The sequence below is a fragment of the Gekko japonicus genome, unplaced genomic scaffold (genome assembly GCF_001447785.1).
Source record: "Gekko japonicus isolate JY-2015 unplaced genomic scaffold, Gekko_japonicus_V1.1 scaffold877, whole genome shotgun sequence".
NCBI lineage: Eukaryota > Metazoa > Chordata > Lepidosauria > Squamata > Gekkonidae > Gekko > Gekko japonicus.
In genome coordinates, this window is record NW_015174299.1 from 623,910 (window position 1) to 644,738 (window position 20,829).

The following is a 20,829-nucleotide window of genomic DNA, read 5'->3' on the forward strand; positions in this document are numbered from 1 at the left end:
AGGTATGCCTTGCCATCTCCACAATGGAAGAGACAAGAGACGTACTTTTTAATAACAGAAACTGAGAATTCAGAATATTGTCACAACACTATATTGATATAACAATATTCAAATACCATTTTTTTTTTTAAAAAATGCAAAAAAAAAAACCTAGTGGGTCAGAGGAGGGAAGTGGCCACTACTGGGGGACTAGGGCAGAGAAACTGCATGAAAACCTGCCATGTGGAAGCCCCTTTCCTCCTGCTCTTTATCAGCTGCAGCAACAGCAACAGGGAAACCACACAAGCCCATCCGCATGTGAAAACCACCATGTTTTATGCCATGAGAAATAGTAGGCTATCAATGGTTTGAGACAAGGAAGAGGCTGAAGCAAGGCGTGAAAGCTTGTCACAAGCACAAAGCGCAAAACAGAACGTGTGTGAACAGTCAACAGTCACGGGAGTGGGTCAGCAAGTGTAAGGGGAAAAAATCTCTAATTATTCCATAATTTCTTATTCTTATAAATGACTGCAGTTACACCACTTCAAGGGCTCCTTAGTCTATGCTTGTTAGCTGAACCCTCATGATATTCTTCTCAACTCTGCTACCTGTTCATCCTCCAATTCTATGTTAAAGATCAGAAACAGAGGAAAAAATACTTACAGGTTTCCCAGGGGGCCCTGGAGGCCCTTGGGGCCCATCCGGACCACGTTCCCCCTGAAAAACAGCAAACACATCTGTCTACAAAAGTCTTTCGACAGTTAGCAGTGAAGTGTCTGAGAGACAACCCAGAAGACACAGTTTCTTCATGTATGTTGCCAGGAAAGAGAGCCGACAGCTTCTAGCCATGGAGAAAAAAGACCTGGAATTCCTAATCTGACCCCATTTGTACATTAAACAGATCAGTAAAGAAGCAAGCCTATCTCTCTGACTATAGCGGATTCTGAAACTTTTGAGGCAGCCTTAGGCTGTTTCCTCATGGGGATCTATACTACACTATTGGGGAACAACTCTTTTATAAAGAAAGCCTTCAATTTGCAATACCTGAGCAAGGCTGTTAATGATATGACATTTTGGAGGTAATTAATTCATAGGATTGCTATGTCAGAAGTGACTTGAGAGCACAAAACACACATACAGGACAAAACACACATAGGGGAACAATCACAAGACAGGGTTCTGAGCAAACCTCAGAGCTTTCCCCTTTAACCTGGATTAAAAATAAACTGGATTTGATTCAGCTCAAAGAGACACTTCTATCTCCATGTGGGCACTCCTTCTGTTGCCACTGTGGGGAATGGGGGAAAGGTGACCTAAGATCCATATTCAGCTCCACCAGGGTTTTTTTCTTTTCCACTTTTCATATGTGATTCACAGCCAGAACGAAAGTCCGCAAACCGGGACAACCCATGGACTATTCCCACATCTGATGGATCTCTCACCTTGGGCCCCAGTGCTCCAATCTCTCCAGGGAGCCCAACTGGGCCAGGAGGTCCCTTAGAAAAAGAAACAGAAACAATACATATTCACATTGTAAATGAAAGGAAAACACGTTGTGATACGCTCAGCACAATGCTGATTTCATTTTCAGAGCCCCCCCCCCCTTGAGTGAATGGTGAATATAAGTAAAAACGTAGCTGTTCCTCCACACAACACTTTAGCGCATACACTAGGAGAGCACAAAGTGCACTGATCTAGAATTTCTTCTGGCTTCGTGTTTTCTAATTTTGGCTGCCAGGCAAGACAGACAAATTTGGTTCAGAAACGGGCATTGCTGAACAATTGGCAAGACTTATGAACAGCCTTGCTCCAGGCTGTTGCTGCAACCCCACAGATCACAGAGCCCTTTTCCCAGACCGTTTCTGCCCTGCTCAACAGTTGGCAGAACACACACACACATCCTCACGTCACAAATCAAGCACACTGCCTTCCACTGTAGCCCCCATCCTAGCTTGAAGGACACTTACGGGAGATCCAGCCAGGCTGGGACCCTGAAAGGAGAAGAAAGTTTCAATGGATTATAATTACTGATATTTTATGCCAATAAAGGCTGACTTGACTTGACTTTGATTAAAAAAACAAAAACTGAGAAAGCAAAGGCAGGCACAGAAATCTCAGGGAAGCTCTGATATTCATTGTTTCCTTTCCCCAAAATGGACAGTTTGCATGCACTTCTCTCTGCTGTGGCGAAGGCAATGGCCTTCAAAATAGCAATTGAGAATCCACACATCAGTTTCCCACATACTTTCCTTGCCTTAGTGCCTCAGGACCATCTTTTCCTCCTCCACCACCACAGCACTTAAAAAAAAATAAAAATTGGGAATTGCTAGATTGCTATAGAATTATAATGGCAAAGCCCTGTTCACACATTACAGTGAACGCATGTACAACCTGCATGTATGTGCGAAGTACATATGTTTGTAAGAAATATAGGGTTTCAATCACATAATCAGCTGTACATTCATTGCCTGTAATGTGAGAATTACTCAGTGCTCATATAAAGTACGATCACGTTCACACCGTACACAGATTAAATGTGCGTTCACTGTAACTTGTAAACACGCCTAGTATAACATTGTATTGCAGCAGTGTACTAGTTCCCAAATTTCATTTTTTTTTAAAGTTAACACTCTAGCCATTTTTGTTGCAGAGTTATAAAGTTATAACTCTTCACACAACTTGCTAATACAGATGTTTTGGAAAACAACAATGCTGGAAGAAAGCCAAGGTGGGGCAAAAGCTCTGCATGGAAACAACTCTGGTTGTATCTTATTAATAAGCATCACTGCTGTTCCAACTACGGTTGCCAACTCTGGCTTGGGAAACTCCTGAAGATTTGGGAATAGTGCCTGGGCAGGGCAGGGCAGAGTTTAGGGAGGGGAGGGAGCTCAGTGCAGATGCGATATGCTGTGCTGTCACATCCGGGTCAAAAGGTCAGCTCTCCGACTCCTCCTCTTCTTGTGAGGTCACTTCCTTCCAACAAAATTCAAATTTTAAATTTAAATTCCCTACCTCTTATAGGTCAACTTAAACAAAAACAAAAAAACTTCTCAAAATTGTCTTCAGGCTTTCCTTAGTGTAAGTAAAAAATTCACCCTGAAGACCCATAGGAGGAGGCCCACCAACAAGCAGTACTGTTCCTTTCTCAATCCCCACTAAGTCTCTGGTCTTTAGTGTCTTTAAGGTCACAATCAGTTTCTCCTAGTCTCTATGGTATAGCATGTAGCCCATACGGTACACTATCGGCAAAATGGAAGTCCTAGAGCATCCACCCTCTGTAGCAATTCTAGGACATCCATTTCGCCTACACTTGATGATATACCATAGAGTCTTTGCTCCGAACCTGCCATTTCTTCCAGGGGAACCAATGTCTGAAGTCTGGAGATTAACTGTAATTCTTGGTCAACCCCAGGCCTCACCCTTGAGGTCAGTAACCCTATTTCCAACAATACCCAGTCTTTACAACATCACGATTCCCCATGCAGCCACTACAGTACATCTACTGCCATTACCATCTCCATAAGTGCCTTCTTTACCCTCCCCAGTTCATTGCATAACAGCACAGTGAAGGGGAGAAATGCCAAAATTCTTTATATCCAAATAAGTTTTGAGGACTGCAGTCCTAAATTTTACATACCTGTACAGGTACAAAGCAGGAGCCACGGTGCTTTTTCTTCCCTTCCCACAGCACAATCCTACCTTCCCTCCAGTCTTCACTATCCCAGCCAGCAAACCAAAGACTGATTAATTAGTTTGTCCTGACCACCCCCCACCTTCAACAGGCCCCCTTCCTTTATTTTCTGTGTCTTTAAAGCCCTGTGGGCACATTACAAAACGAACTTTTATACCCCTACTCTTTTCTGTTCCTGGTCTTTAAAACGATGGTTTAAAATGTTGGAAAGCTGCTCCGAGGAAGACGGGAAGGGAACAGGTTGATGACATCACTTGATCCCAGCCAATAGACACTGTACAGAAGAGCTTTTGTTTCAAAGAGGAAAAACAGGTTCCTCCTGGGGAGAATCGATTCCTGGCCATGGCAGGCTGACCATTCAACTAAGGTGAAGTGGGACACAACCTCAACGGTGCCCTTTCTGAACAGGCAGGTATAATAACGGAAAGATACTTACTGGGAGCCCCGGAGGACCTACAAGTCCAGGCTGGCCCTGTGTCAAAAAAAAAGAGTGATTCATTATTAGGGCAGCAACTCTGGGTTGGAAATTATTTAACTGCTAATTTAAAAAAAAAAAACCCAAAAACTAAATAAGTCCCTGTGCTATGAGGGGATGGCCACTGCCTGGAGATTGGAGATGAGGAAACTGTGGGGAAATCTGCCACATGGAATCTGCTTTCCCCACTGCACTGTATGAGCAACTGCAGCAGCAATTGGGAAACCCTGTGAAAAACAACTTCCTCTCTCTCCCTGCCTTCTTCTGCATATGCTACCAGACAGGGCTTTTTTTGTAGAAAAAGCCCAGCAGGAACTCATTAACATAGTAGGCCATACCCAACAGCAGGAACTCATTAGCATATTAGGCCACACCCCTGACAGCACAGCTCATTTGCCTATTAGGCCACACCCCCATGTTACCAGAAGTGTGGTCATCCAGCCACACCCACCTTTTGCTTCTTATTCTCTTTACCTTTGTTGCATGTTAGGCCACACCCCCCTAATTGTAGCCAATCCGAATGAGTTTCTGCTGTTGGGTGTGGCCTATTATGGTAATGAGTTCCTGCTGGGCGTGGCCAACTTGGGAGCCAGCCGGAACTCCGTCCCTGTGTGTTCCTGCCAAAAATAGCCCTGCTACCAGTTAATTTTACTATTGCCACTGAAGGTGCTTGCAACACCAAGTAAGGGTGTTTTGAAAAGGTTTTTATGTTCTAGCTGTCGGGTCGACTGGATAGTGAGGCTAGAGTTAGGTAGTGTATGTTCCTCTGATCTGGGGGGGGGAAATCAGAGGACACGCCTCTTGCTAGACGCAAGACCCAAAGGAGGGCTGCAGGCCTCATGTTGGTGGAGGACACATCAGAGAAAGCAATGGCATCCCTGAGTGAAGAGACCTTACATCTCCAGTTGCAATTTAAACAGGCAGACCTTGAGTTAGAGAAAGCAAGGCTGCAGAAAGAGAGACAGGAGACTGCAACTAGGATGGAACTCGAGCAAGAGACAATGAGGCTGGCGCATGAGCTTGAGATGGCTAAGCTAGAAAAGGGCCAACCTCCTACAGATGCCACGGTGAAAGAAGACCATAGGAAGTACCCCTGGTTCAAGGAAGGGGAAGACATTGAGGCCTTCCTGCAGAATTTTGAACAAGTCTGCATCGACTACAAGGTCCCCTCAGAGCTGTACACTGAAAAGCTGAGACCGCAGTTGAGTGCAGTGTTCCCTCTAAGCTGAGTTAGTGTGAGCTAGCTCACAGTTTTTTAGCCTCCAGCTCACAGATTTTTCTCTTAGCTCAGGAAGGATGGCTCCAGAGCAAACTAATTTACGCAGCAGCCGAATCACTCGCTCACAACTTTAATGCCAGGAGCTCACAAAGTAGAATTTTTGCTCACAAGACTCCATAGCTTAGAGGGAACATTGGTTGAGTGGTGTCCTTGCTTCAGTGTCTGGGCAGATGGAGGGTGGAGAGAGAACAGACTACAAGCTGGTTAAGCAAAGAGTGCGCGAGAAGTTGGGGTTCACCAAGGAAGGGCCCCAAAAGCGTTTCAGAGAGATTGGACTTGAAGGGAAAGGGTCCTACCCACAGTTAATACACAGACTGGGAAAAGCCTATGACTTGTGGGTGGAGGTCGCTGATGCCAAGACCCGGGCTGATGTCAAGGCCCTGATGTGCATTGACCGGTTACTGACTCTTCTTCCTGAGTATATTAGGTGCCCCCTGGTGGACAAGAGCCCTTCTACCCTTCGAGAAGCAGGACAGTGGGCGGAGTGACTGGCTGAAGCCTATGGAGGGCAGAGGTACTGCACTAATCGGGACTGGCATAAGAGGGAGTTTCCCAAGTCCCCACCCAGCACAGAAAGCAGCCGGAAGTAAAAGGACAGCCATCCCAGGAACAGCATCCTGATTCACCAAGTGCTGGTGTGCAGTTGCCGATGGGAGATCGGAAGGCACCCCGATGTTATGCCTGCAAGAAGTTGGGACACCTTGAAAGGCAGTGCCCTAAGGCAAGTACCTCCTCATATCATATGATTCCAGTGGGCCCCCACCCCCACTCCTCCTGAGTTCAACTCAGAATGCATTTCTATAAGGAAGTCACTGTAGACGGGCGTGGTGTTGCAGCCTGGTGAGACACCGGCTCCCTGTTGACCACCGTCCACCACTCTCTTGTGGATCCTAAGTATCTCATCCCAGGTGAAGAAAGATGGGTGCGGCACCTGCAGGATGCCAAAGGGATTGCCCTCCCAGTGGCCAGGATACCTACCCAATATGAGGTGTGGAGCAGACAGTGGAAGGTTGCTGTATATGAACACACCCCTGTGGCTATGTTTGTAGGGGAAGATTTGGCAGAACATGTACTTTGATGGCAGGAAGGACAAAATAGAGATAATGGTCACCACTGCACGGAAGGAGAGGCAGGCAGGCTGTTGAGAGCAGCAGCTGAGTCGGAACACTTGGCTGTTTGGCGCAGCAGCTGAGTCGGAACACTTCCCCAAAATGGCATGTGAAGACAAGAAGAGAAGATCTTCCCAGAGCCATAATCCTAAGGGACCCGAACAGTTGAGGAAGGTGTTTGTTGGTGGCCTAAGCTCTGAAACTACCAATACTAGTTTAAGGGAACACTTTGAAACATGGGGCACACTCATTGACTGTGTGGTAATTAGGAACCCACACACAAAACGTTCCCATGGGTTTGCTTTTGTAACCTATTCTTGTGTGGGGGAGGCAGATGCTGCCATGGCAGCTCGACTACATAAAGTGGATGGACATAACTGTGAAGTGAAAAAAAGCCCTCTCCGAGAAATGCAAGTTGCTACTGAGAAATCGTGGAAACTTTGGTGGCAAAGAAGACCAGGGTGGTGGAACGGGCTCCCAACAGCCAAACTTATCAGAGCTTGTGATGATTAGCCACCTTACTGTGCATATTTTCTATCTCACTTGTGGTTAATTTGTTAATATTACTGTTTTTATATGTTAATGTTGAGTGAGTTAAAAGAGGGCAAAGCACAGCCCAAATCCCGTGTGCAGACCGCATCAATGGGGATCCAGAGATGGACCCCATGATTTAGTCTGGTGGGGTGTGTGTCATGATCTGGGCTGTGCCACTGGAGGCCTAGTAGGCCTAGGGAGCCTGGTTAGCAGTAGGGGAGGCTGGGCCTATAAACCCCAGAAGGCCTTGGGAAGTTTTGGTGCCGATTTTGGCCAATAGGAAAAAAGAGGGCTGGGGAATAAAAGAACTGGTGCAAGAGGAGAAGCTGTTCTTCTTCCCAGGGAACAGGACCAGAAGGAAGACTGCTGTGGGGAAGAAACCCTCATCCTAAGGGAAGGGTGAGTAGTAGTCTAAAGCCACTTGAGATAGTGTGCTAGGCACAGTATATTTAGACACATTAGGGCATTTGACTTCTTTTGTTTTCACCCACTTACTGTTATTATTCCTGCATCTTGTTTGTTTGACCTCCTATAAAATAAATCATTTTCATTGTTCACTCTGCCTGGTCCTCTCGCTCATTTCAGCTAAAAGGGAGGTCTAAAGGCCTGGGAGGGTGCTCTGGGCCTTCTCCGAGGAACCTGGAACCAGAGTGGTGGCACCCACTTGAGCAGTGACAAGGTCTAATACTGGGTGTTCAGAAGGTTTTCTTCAAACTTAGAAGAGAGGGTTAGACTAATACCAACAGCAAACACAGACAAGGGAGAAATCTGATTCCATCCTCAGTCTGGGTGCCAAGATCTAGGCTCGTATTTAAGTCACTAAGAGCCAAACTAAACGTGACAGTGAACTTGTGGCTGCCATGAGGAAGGCAATACCATTTTAAAGACATTTTTAAATGCCACAAAGGTTCAATCCTGATTGGGCCTGCAGTGTGGTACCCTTGTTCTCCCTCCCCCGTACATTTTTAGCACTTAAAAAAGCGTAGGGGGGGGAACTCTGTGCTGTAGGCCAGATCAGAATTGGGCCCTCGCAGCATTTAAAAATGTCTTTTAAATGGTGGCAGTCCTCGTTGTGGCCACAAGGACTCCATCATGTTTAAAGGTAAAGATAAAGGTTTCCCTTGCTCGAAGCCAGTTGAATCTGACTCTAGGGGGCAGTGCTCATCTCCGTTTCCAAGCCGAAGAGCCAGCGCTGTCCGAAGACGCTTCTGTGGTCATGTGGCCGGCATGACTAAACGCTGAGGTACACGGAACGCTGCTACCTTCCCACCAAAGTGGTACCTATTTATCTACTTGCAATTTCTCACTTTCGATCTGCTAGGTTGGCAAGTGCTGGGGCCGGAGACGGAAGCTCACTCTGTCATGCGACACTAGGGTCTCGAACTGCCAAACTACAGACCATCCAGTCTGCAGCACAGCATCTTACCCTATGAGCCACTGCAGTCTCTCCATCATGTTTAGTTTGGCCCTAACAGTGCCAGGGCCCTGGGATTTGGGCTTTCCTGACCAGACATTATAAGTTACTAGGAAGAATGACCATTGTGGACCTGAAGACAACAGGGCGCTAGCCTGGCCGCGGATGCGGGTCGCCGTCTCCATCTGGCCTCCCCAGGACAAAGCTGGCCGCTCTGCCCCGCACGGTTGAGGCTCCGGCGGGCCAAGGCGCCTGGCCTCGCCGCTCCACCCCCCACCCCCGCCCACTCCAGGCGCCGGCCAGGGAAGCCGGCCAGACTCGCCCCTCTCCCCGCAATGGGCACGAACCCGGCCGGGCACAGAGCGCTGTCCACTTCCCGCCCCCCCAACTCAGGGAAGCAGCTTGCACTCCCCCTCGCAGGGTCGAGGCCCCAGCGGGTAAGGTGCCTGGGTTGGTCGCTCCCGCCACCACCCCTGGCCAAGCGAGGCCCCAGCGGGGCAAGCGGACCAGGCTCATCCGTCTCCCTGCAGTGGGTGGCTGCGGCCCCAGCCCTCTCTCCTCTGCCCTCCTGCTGCACAGTCGAGGCTCCAGCGGGTGAGGCTGCCTGGCCTCGTCTGTCCCCCCAGCACCCCTGCCCGATCGAGGTGCCGACGGGAGAAGCCGGCCAGAGTCGCCCTCTCCCCACAATGGGTGCGAGCTGGGCACAGGGTGCCATCCACTTCCCAGTCTCCCCAACCCGGGGAAGCAGCCCGCACTCCCCTCCCGCGGGGTCAAGGCCCCGGCGGGTAAGGCGCCTAGGTAGGCCTCTCCCGCCACCATCCCCGGCCGAGCGAGGCCCCATCGGGGCAAGCGGACCAGGCTCGTCCGTCTCCCTGCAATGGGCAGCAGCTTGGGCAGGTGGCTGCAGGCCCGCATCTCCTTCCGCAGCCCCCTGTCCTCTGCTCTCCTGCTGTGTAGTCAAGGCTCTGGCAGGCCAAGCCGCCTGGCCTCGTCTGTCCCCCCGGCATCCCCACCCGATCGAGGTGCCGGCAGGGGAAGCCGGCCAGGCTCGCCCCTCTCCCCGCAATGGGCGCGCGGCCCCCGCGTGGCCCCCCCAGTGCCTTTCCAGGGGCTGGGCAGAGCCAGCGCATGTCGGCCTGGGCCTCCTCTTGGCTGATAGTGGCTCCTGGCTGCCGCGGCTCAGCAGCAGTGGCATGGCCCCATCTGGGGCCTGCAGGCCGAGTGAGGGTGTCTGGCCAGTGGGGCACCCGGCCCGGGCCGCGGCTCGAAGGAAACTGAGGGCAAAAGGATGGTCGCTGCCTCCGTGGGCAGGAGGACACCCACACAGGCAGCAGCACAGCGAATGAAGAGAGACAGCCTGTGAGTGACACACCAGGGCACCAACCAATTCCGGAGCGTGTGGAATGTTCTAGAGAAGTGCCACCACCATTCGGCTTTTATTTATAAGGGAGACTAGATAGCCACACATCAATCTGCCCTGAGCATTCCATATAAAATTGAGGGTTTGTATCCCTCACTTCAAAGACAGCACTGTGCTGATATTACAATGACAATTCAGCATCAAGTGGCTCCAGGGTCTCCCAGGTTCTGCAGATAAGCCGTGACTTACTTTAGGGCCAGGTCTCCCAGCAAGGCCCGGTTCCCCTTTTGCTCCTGTCAGGCCCTGTAAACAAAGAGAAGAGTCAGTTACTACCAAGCAGTCCACATGAGGGATGTCATCCGGCATTTGTCAGAGGAATCAGGCAATGGGGGGGGGGGGGAACAGAGCTGGGAGCTCAAATTAATGAACTCTACTAAAGCTGTGGAAATCTGGGAAATAAATAGCAAGGAAACTCCAGGTAAAAAAAGGAATTCTTTAGGAAATCTAGCATCGCATACTAAAAATGGAGAAATTGTGTGTGTGTGTGTGACTGAGGGGACTTTCATTGCAAAATTTTTAAAAAATCATGTTTTACAACTGACAATCATTGTGCTTAATGCATGCCAATGATTATTATTTACCAGGTATTCTTTTTAACCACTGTTCAGATACCTCTCTCTAATTTGTCTTTAAAAATGCACTGATCACTTGAATGGCTAGAATTGCCATTCTTCAAGTTTTGGCCCTCTGCTTCTCTCTCTCTCTCTAGCACAGGGATCCCCACTATGGTGCCCAGGGATGCCATGGCACCCGCCTCCAGCTTTCCTGGAGCCTGCCAAGGGTTCTCAGAAAGTCAGTGGGGCTGCTAAGTAAGTACAATGTTAGTTGGTGTAGTGGTTCTTTGTCTTTATCGGGTTCTCTGAGATGTAATAGGATGACTTTAAGAACATAAGAGACGCCAATGTTGGATCAGGCCAAAGGTCCATCCAGTCCACACACAGTGGCCAGGAATACCAGTGCCATCAGGAGGCCAGGACACTAGAAGCCCTCCTTTAGGTGACATCAGAAAGTTCTGTCCTGTTGGGGTTTTTTGTCGTTTCAGAGACTACCTGATCCCAAAAGCATTGTATGTGGGGACAGTGCCACCAGCAGTGCGTATAATCTCCCACCTCTCCACAGTTTTTCCAGCATAACGGTGACTGTTAAGACTCATTCATCTTATTGTATATTGTTCTATTTTGATAGTTTCTGCATACTGTTGATGTTGCATGTTATTATAAAAGTTGAATAAAACATATTTAAAGAAGAAGAAGAAGGAAGCCAGTGGGGCCAGGTGGACTCCTACCCAGCAGGGCTTCTGATTGCCCATTGGCAATCTGACTGGCTGTAAAGCTGAAATGTTATTTTAATCAACAGCCACCACAACAGCATTGGTTTTCCTGCCTCTCTCTCTGACTCTTCTTTCCCAGTGTATTTTTAAAATTTACCCCATTTATCCCCTGCATCTTGTAATTGCCCCCATTGCCCTATGCCAGAATTCAAAACGTGTCCACGGGCTCAAAAAAGGTTGGGGGCTAGGGTTGCCAGACCCCTGGTTCAGGCAGGAGTTCCCCCGATTCCAGGGGCTCCAATCCGCCGCCAGCTAGCTGGCCAGTGGGAGAGGCCCCACCCACAAACAGCCCCCTCCCAATGTTGCTAGCACGTGGTGATGCTCTAGCGTTTTGCCCAAAATGCTAGAGCGTCACTGTGTGACATGCCCAGCGTGATGACATCACTCTTGGGTGATCCAGGGATGGGCTTGGGAGGCCCCCACCCCTGGAAGCCCAGTAAGACCTGGCAATCCTATTGGGGGACCCCTGCTCTAGAGGTTAAATCTCTAACTGGGATTGGGAGACAGTCGTTTTTGCACATCCTTGGAAACTTATGTGTGTGAAAAGAAAGGCACACAGATAGCCTCTGCTGCAGAGCATGCTTCTTCTGCTGCTAAAACTTCAATTTGCACCATGGCCAACTGGAAATCATCGATCCTGTGCAAAGGAAGTTTTAGTGGGTGAATAAATGTGCTCCGCCGCACCGATCTAGCATGCACACAGCTCGTTCATAGGATCCAAACCAATGCCTTGTATGTCCAATTTGGACATCTCGTCTAAATAGAAAATTGGCACAAGAGAGGGAAAGAGGGAGCGTGGAATCCCATGGGACATTTTCCAATCCTTCAGGCAATGTTTTGGAGGATCACTACTGTGACATCTGGTTTGATACACTGCCTTTTTCTAGCCACGAGGTGAGAAGAACCTGCAAATTGGGATTCTGTAGGCAAAATGTTTTTCTGTCACAGTAGGACAAAAATCCTATTAACTCTTCCTGCTTCTTAAAGCAGAATCTGACCGTTCTCAGGTTTGAACGGGTCTCCAGCCCAGCCAAGCTGTTCTAAGCCTACAGCCTGGATCACCTCATTCCCCCTTTCTCTGAAGATTATAGCTCTGATCACGTTACAGTGAATGCATGTAAACCCTGCCTGTACATGTGTACATCTGTTTCTAAGAATGGAGGAGGAGGAGGAGATTGGCGTCTCAGAGCAGCTTACAAACTCCTTTCCCTTCCCCTCCCCACAACAGACACCCTGTGAGGTAGGTGGGGCTGAGAGAGCTCTGACAGAAACTCTTCTTTTTCAAGAACAGCTGTGCCAGAAGAACCAACATGCATTCACTTTACAAATGAATCGGGATACAAGTGCCTGGATAAAATGTGGGGTTTTAATCACATGTTGAGCTGTACATAAACTTAACATAACACAAAAATTACTCAGTGCATGTATAAAGAAAAACCAAGTGTACAGTGTATACAAATTGTGCATGTATTCACTGTAACTCATGAACAGGGCTTATACATACAACCTGGTTGTCTTCAGTCACATGCACAATGAACGAACACACAGACCAGTCTGATGTGTAGGGTTGTCAGGAGGACGCAGCTGGCAACCCTCAGGAGATATTTGAGGACAGGCCCTGGCCCACCAGCATTGCACCAGTACACTGGTGTAACTTCTATTAAAAACTGGAAGTGGCATCTCTAGATGTTCTGGCATTTACAAAATCTCAATGTTTTTTCTATAGAGGAAATGCTAGAGTGTCTACTATGTCATTTCTGGGTTTTACTGGAAGTGGGGTCGGCATGCCAGTGTGACACTGGTGCATGCCCCATTCCCTCCTGCCAAGGCATCAGTGGGCAAAGAGCAAGGATGCTGGGAGGTCTCCTGATATAGCATCCCTACTAAAGTGGTACAGTACAGAGCAGTTGGTCAAGATGTGCCCATTGGAGGCAGCTGATGAAGTGAAGGTACCAAAACTGGTTGTGAGAATCAGGCCTCAGAGCAAGAAAGGGAGTCCAGGAAAGCAGGATGAAAACAGAGTGCAACAAGATATACAAACCACTACATCTGGAGAGTGGGGGGGGGGGAGACACCTAAGGGTGTTTGTTACTCACATCAATGCCAGGTTTTCCTGGAGGGCCATCTGGACCTGGAAGGCCTGGTTCTCCTTTGGCACCCTATTGAAAAGAAACAAGATGGAAAATTCAAAGCATTCCGAACAACAGAAAGAGGACCACAGCTGCACAGGGAGTAATGGTGGGAGACAACCCTGCCTATCTTTGTGGTGTTGGTGGGGTTGCCAAATTGGAGTTGGAAAATTCCTGGAGATTTAGGGGTGAAACCAGGGGTGGTCCACCCTTCATAGCAACCATTTCCCCCAGGAGAACAGAACTCTGTAATCTGGAAATCGGTTGTAATGCCCTACCTGGGGATTGGCAATAGGGCTGCCAAGTCAAGGTTGGGAAGTTCCTGGAGATTCAGGGGTCAGAGTAGGGATAATGCTAGTCTTCTCTGTATCATTTCAATTTTAATGGGAAGGTAACAGCGTTCCGTGCGCCTTGGTGTTTAGTCATGCCGACCATATGACCACGGAAAAGGCTTCGGACAGCGCTGGCTCTTTGGCTTTGAAACGGAGATGAGCACCGCAACCCTAGAGTCGGACTCAACTGGCTTTCAAGCAAGGGAACCTTTACCTTTACAGAGCGCTTGCTTGGGCAAAGTAGGGATGCCAACCTCCAGGTGGGACCTGGGGATCCCCAGGAATTACAGCTCATCTCCAGACTACAGAGACCAGTCCCCCTGCAGAAGGCTGCTTTGTAGAGTAGACTCTATGGCATTGTACCCCACTGAGGTCCCTGTCCTCCCCAGGCTCTATCCCCAAATCTCCAGGAGTTTCTCAACCTTGATTTGGCAACCCTGCCCCCCCCATCCCCTGGCAAATCTAGGGTGGAGCCAGGGGATGGCAGGGTTTGGGGAGGGGAGGGACATCAGAGAGGTATAATGCCACAGAGTTCACCCTCCAAGGCAGCCATTTTCTCCACGGGAACTGATCTGTGTTGTCTGAAGATCAGTTGTAATCAGTTGCCTCAAAACTTTACAGCAAATTTCTATTGAGAAAACTAGAGGACTCGGAAGCTGACAATCAGGTTATTTTTCCAGAACAAGCTGGCTTTCGGAAGGGCCAAAGTACCATCAATCCCTGTCAGACACTGTATCATTTGGCCATTAACAGCGTAAAGGGTTCTACAAAGCATCTTTATGTGGCCTTTGTGGACCTTGCAGCCGCTTTTGATTCAATAGACAGGCTCTGGGCTAAGCTGGCAAATACCAATATCGACAAGCGTCTCTTGTACTCGATCAGGGAATTATATACCAACACCTCATCTAAAATAAGAGTGGGTATTACAGGATCCCTGACCGACAGCATTCCCGTGGCTAGAGGCGTGAATAGCAGGGCTGTGCCCTTGCTCCTCTCCTATTCAATCTTTATATTAATGACATCATTGTGAGGCTTGGGCCAAGAAAGATCTCAGTTCTTCTTTACGCTGATGACATGGCCCTGTTGTCCATAACTTGTACTGCCTTGAGAAGGTCGCTGGCTAGGCTTAGCGCCTTCTGTAAGGAGGAACACCTACAAATTAACTACTCAAAGACCAAGGTGATGGTCTTTGGGAAGCGGCGGCGCATTTTTACATGGACAGTGGATGGGTTTCCGATAAACCAAAGCCAAACCTTTAAATATCTGGGTATTACATTCTGTGACACACTTTCCTGGAAGGAACATACTGATATTATAAAATAAACAGCACTTCGGGTTATGGGGGCAATCCTTAAATTCTACCATACTAAAGGGGGAGATCGGATAGAACCAGCCCTAAAGCTTTTCCAGAGTAAGTTAATTACCCAACTTTTATATGGTGTCGAGGTTTGGGGATGGAATGATTGATCACAAATTTGGAGAGAGTTCAAAATCTTTTTCTAAAAAGGCTGTTAGCACTTCCCCGAAACACTCCAGCTGCGCTGTTGAGGGCTGAAGTGGGTCTTCCCTCCCTTCGGGCTCGTACTCATAATTTTTTTTAAAAAAACTATTGGCACAGATTGAAAAGGGCTCCAGCAGATAATCTTGCCAGTCTCTGTTTTTCTGAAAATTTGAATGACCCTAATTGGCAATCTAAGTATAACACAGTCCTACAGATATATAATCTGCTGGACATTGTTCGTGGAACCATTCAGGCCGATTTTGATGGTAAGGTGCAAATATACATACATGATGCTGGTCTAGACAGAGAAGTTACACAAAGAAATAAATCATCTCCCTGGTATAAAGTGATTAAAGTGGATAATCGCAGGGCACATTCTGACTAAAATCTCTTTCTTTAACTTGCGTTCAGCCTTACAGCCCTCCATTTACAAACTATGCAAACAGCAGTGTTTGAAGGCCAATACACCAAAACACCAGAGACTGAGCACCTTTGCATATCTGGCGGCTCAGTCCCTGAAGATCTGTGTCATTACCTGCTGGATTGTCCACTCTATTCATCCCCAAAAATGAAGTTTCTTGGCACAGTCGTAGATAAATTGAGCCTCTGCTCTACATCTGGGAAAGTTATAGCTTTACTTGCAGAGGTGGAGCAAGAGTTTTTGTACGGTGGGAAGGTAACAGTGTTCCGTGCACCTTGGTGTTTAGTCATGCTGGCCACATGACCACGGAAACGTCTTCGGACAGCGCTGGCTCTTCGGCTTTGAAACGGAGATGAGCACCGCAACCCTAGAGTCGGACTCGATTGGCTTTCGAGCAAGGGAACCTTTACCTTTAGTAACCTTACCCCAAACCCTGTTTTTATTCTATATGTTCTAATTTTTATCTCGTATTATTTTAACCAGTTTTATGTGAGACATATATACTTTTACTCTCTGTGTTTTAACGCAGATCCTATTCTGCCTTTTATAACTCTTTTGTATTGTACTGTACTTGTAACGGCCATTGGCCATATGCAATAAATCGAACTGAACTGAACTGATCAGTTGTAATTCTGGAAGATCTCCAGGACCCACCTCAAGGTTGGCAATCCCACCTGAGAATCTTAATCATGTTATCTGTACAATCATAGATGACCTGTGCCATGTTGGCAATTTGACCCTTGCTATGCTTCTGGCCGCGGTGGTTAAGATGCTGAGCTGCAGACCGAGTGCCACATGACGGAGTGAGCTCCCGTCTCTGGCCCCAGCTCCTGCCAACCTAGCAGTTCAAAAGCAAGAAACTGCAAGTAGATAAATAGGTACCGCTTTGGTGGGAAGGTAACAGTGTTCCGTGAGCCTTGGTGTTTAGTCATGCCGGCCACATGACCACGGAAGTGTCTTCGAACAGCGCTGGCTCTTCAGCTTGGAAACGGAGATAAGCACCGCCCCCTAGAGTCAGATTTGACTAGTTTTCAAGCAAGGGAAACCTTTACTTTATGCTTCTGGAAAGCACTCAGGTTCCCAAGGTATTTTCCATAATTTTAAAAAACAATAAAACAGAAATTAAAAGCAAAATGAGAGACATCATTAAAACAAATTGTTCCCAGCAAATCACATTCCACTGAGAAACAGCTGCAGGAATACCAAAATCAAGGAGGAGGAAGAGGCATAAAAATAGCTTATTGGCCAGCAGATTCCTGGTATTAAAATGTTTTAATCTGAAAATGAAAAGAAAGGGCACCAAAGAAAAAGCTTTAATTAATGAGAGGCTGTTACAGAGAAGGCCCCAACTCTGATACCCATTCTACTTCCAAAGGTGTGGAGGGGGTACACAAAACACGCCCTGCAAGGAAAAAATTAACTGACAAGCTCCTATGACAGCAAGTGTTCCTTCAGGTCCCAGTTAACCTTACAGGGCCAGTACAAGAACCAGTAAGGCTGAAACCTCTATGCAACCCGACCCCAGTCAACTGGATCCCTACAATACAGGGCTGTGAATTTTGGCAGGGGTGGGGCTTAAAATGTAACATGACTCAGAGGGTTTTCAACTCCAGGTTGGGAAATTCCTGGAGATTTGGGATGGGGTGGGGGTGGGAAGGGAGGGACCACTGTAGGGACGTGATTCCACACAGTCCACTTGGCAAAGCAGCCATTTCCTCCAGGGATCTGATCTCTCCAGTCTGGAGATGAGCTGTTACTCCCGGGGATCTCCAGGGCCCAGCTGGAAGTGGCAACCCTAACACAGATGGGGAAGGTGCAAAATTCTTCTACCTGCCTGCTCCCGCAAAAACAAACAAACAAACAAAAACCTGTTAGAAAGTTTAGAAGACCCATCCAGGGAAAAATAGATATAAAAGGAATTAGGCAGGCATAGTCAGCCAATTAGGGTTGCCAGCTCCAGGCTGGGAAATACCTGGAGATTTGGGGGGTGGAGCCTGAGGATGGCAGGCTTTGGAGAGGGGAGGGACTTATATGGGCATTATGCCATGGAGCCCACCTTCCAAAGAGGCCGCTTTTCCCAGGTGAACTGATCTCTGTAATCTCAGGAGATCTCCGGCCACCACCTGGAGGTTGGCAACCCTACAGATGATGGATGGGCCCAGCCCAATTCTGACCCACAGGATTACTATCACTCAATGTTCCCTCTAAGCTGTGGAGTCTTGTGAGCAAAAATTCTAATTCATGAGCTACTGGCATTAAAATTGTGAGCGAACTATTTGGCTACTGCATAAATTACATTTCTCTGGAGCCATCCTTCCTGAGCTAAGACAAAAATCTGTGAGCTAAAGGCTAAAAAACTGTGAGCTAGCGCACACTAACTCAGCTTAGAGGGAACACTGCTATCACTGTGCCTAGTCTGTCATTGATAGAATGCAGTAAAGCACTCCGAATACTTGAAACATGCTCTATAAATGCTCACTAATATTCACATTATTAATGATTAATACCTGTATTCAGACACCAGGGTTAAGCTGTGCACATTTGCTATGTTTTGATGCTGTTTAATTGGATATAAATGGGACCTCTTATTAGTTCTAATTTATATTATTTAGTGCTAAGTGTTAAATAGGTATAGCAATAATGCTAATTTCTGCCCTTTTAACTGAGGGGCCTATAAATTAAAATTTAGAATATTTCTGTGTCACATGCATAAGATCACAGGCCTTGCAATCTGTGTTAAATTAATCCAAGGTAACTACTCCCCCCCCCCTTCTGTCCTTACATTCCCTAAACCAGATCAAGAAACTCTCTTGTACGCAAAACCCAGGCTGGAACCACAAGCTAAACACAGCAGGTGTCCTGCCAGGTCTTCAATAATCCCACTCTATTTGCTGTTCAGCAGCCAGCAGCCAAATCAGAAGACTAATTGAGCCCTGGAAGGCCACCATACCAGGCTGCATTCAGCAGGGGTAAGTCACACCTTGCACATAGGGTTGCAAGCCTCCAGGTGAGGTCTGGAGTTCTCCAAGAATTACACCTGATCTCCAGATTACAGAGATCAGATGATCTGGAGGAAATGGCAGCTTCAGAGGGTGGATTCTATGACATCACATCTCCATTGAGCTCCCTCCCCTCCCCATGAATTGCCCCCAAATCTCCAGGGAATTTCCAAAGCTGGAGTTGGCAACGCTATGGTCAACTTGCTTAAAGGCATAGCAAAATTGCCATCGCAGAAAACATGCTATGCTCTCCTGGTGACATTTCTGGCAGGGTGGTGAAAGGGCTGCCAAAACTGCATTTATCGACCCAGATTCCACACAGGTTTGCTGACTCTGGTCTGGGAAATTCCTGGTGATTTGAGGGCAGTGCCTGTGGAGGGATTTCATCTGGAATCTCTGGTATAACATGAAGTCCATCCTCCAAAGCTGCCAATTTCTCCATGGGGAACTGACCTCTGTAGACTGGAAATCAGCTGTCACTCCGGGAGAAGTCCAGGCTCCGCCTGGAAGATGGCAACCTTACCATGTAGTATTCATGAAAGCTCTCTTCTTTGCTGGAGAAACAATAAGGATTTTATGGCCTAGGCAGGCCTCCAGAATTCTGGCTATGGGGTATGCAGGCACCATATGCTCCACCATACTTATCATGGCCTCAGGCCCTATATTCCAGACCCTCTCCCTGGCAAACCATTCTCTCCCTCCTCCTTTTTTCCCTTTTTTGGGGGAGATGTTAAAATTTTGTACACGTGAGTTCCCTCTCTCAGATCTTTACAAGTGATATCTGTGAATGGATAGATAGATGCATTTCAAGTGTGCTTGTCCGTCAGTGCAGATGCATGAACTCTAAGGCACTACACAGTGTCCATAAATTGCCACTGCTAATGTGCTTTTGGAATTAGTGACAACATGTTATCAAAGGGCAGCTATGATTCATCCTTGGCTCTATCACTAAGGGACAGGGGCATTGTGGGATAAATTAATACAGCATATAGCAAAGAGCCTTCAGTGATGGCTCAGTTCATAGAGTGAACTATTCATAGAGTGAAGGTGATGAAATTAGCATTTCTCAAGCCAAACCAAGGTTTCAAATTATGTCTGAATCAAACCCAATATGCAACAGTGGAGCGATCCTTGGTATGGGAGGAAACCATGTCCTAGTTTTCACCTGTGAAATGTTTCACGCCCACATCTTCCCCCCCCCCCCATGCTTAAAGGTGCACCTGGGTCTTTTATCTCTTGGAGAGAAAAGCAGCTGGGAAGAAGGGAGGGTAACTTTAAGCAAACAAATAGCTGGAAACAGAAGGGTTAAACAGCCCCTTCCTCTCCCCCCACCCCTCATTCCACTCAACCATCCACAGCTGTTTTAGACCCTTAAGAAAAAGAACTATGGAAAGGCACATAATTCCACCCTGGGGTCAAGGGTCTCATAGCCAGGTCCAAGAAATCTAAACAAGTCTCCCACAGTGTCCTTTGCTGCTGGGATACTCACTGGGCTTCCTGCTGCACCTGGGGGGCCTTTTTCACCCTGCAGAGGAAAAAAGAAATGTGCTTTAATAAAACAAAGGTCCATGGAGGTTTCTGTAAGGGCCTTCTGTTCCCTAGATCCCTGTGAAATGGCTACCAAAACGTGAAACTTCCCTTCTTAAAATAGCTTCAGGAAATGTTAACCAGCATGTGTTTTTTTGAAAAGCAAGTTCCTAGCCCTCAAGACATCAGGGCTTGGGGCTTGAACATGGTACAGGCCTACCTGATATATGTCATGGAAGCCAGGGTTCTGGTCACCTGTACTCCTCCTTTCCCCTCTCCCTCTTAAGCAGGGGTGTCAAACATGCGGCTCGGGGGTGTGTGTGTGTGGATGAGGCCCCCAAAGGGCTTCTGTCAGGCCTGCAGTGGAACTGGCTGTCTTCTGCTTCTTCTTCCAGTACTGCTGCTGCTGCGTCATTGTAGGTTTGCAGCTTACAGATACACACCTGAACAGCCTACTCAAGATTGCAACAGCACAGACATTTTGATGTAATAATTCAAAGCAATAGGTGTTAGTTATCAGACACTGTTAAATAATGAAAATATTGCAAGAGTGCTAACGTTTTAAGCATGTTTTACTTTAAGTTAAAAAAAACCTTTGTGTTTGTGTCCTTTATAAAGTTTATATCTCCGCTACCTGGCATTACATTTTATGACACACATGGCCCGGCCCAACAAGGTCTCATTTATGT

The 20,829-nt window shown here is 47.6% G+C and overlaps 1 protein-coding gene across 1 annotated transcript in view; it reads right to left on the reverse strand.

Annotated features, from left to right (window-relative positions):
• Window positions 1-20,829, reverse strand: part of COL9A2 (collagen, type IX, alpha 2) — a 69,849-nt gene that overhangs the window by 44,930 nt on the left and 4,090 nt on the right. The window contains exons 3-10 of the mRNA XM_015424096.1: window positions 20,103-20,138; window positions 13,328-13,390; window positions 11,933-11,987; window positions 10,091-10,144; window positions 4,107-4,142; window positions 1,947-1,970; window positions 1,422-1,475; window positions 643-696 (exon numbers count right to left, since the gene is read on the reverse strand). Of these exons, the coding sequence (XP_015279582.1) occupies window positions 643-696; window positions 1,422-1,475; window positions 1,947-1,970; window positions 4,107-4,142; window positions 10,091-10,144; window positions 11,933-11,987; window positions 13,328-13,390; window positions 20,103-20,138 (376 nt within the window). The remainder of the gene's footprint in view (window positions 1-642; window positions 697-1,421; window positions 1,476-1,946; window positions 1,971-4,106; window positions 4,143-10,090; window positions 10,145-11,932; window positions 11,988-13,327; window positions 13,391-20,102; window positions 20,139-20,829) is intronic.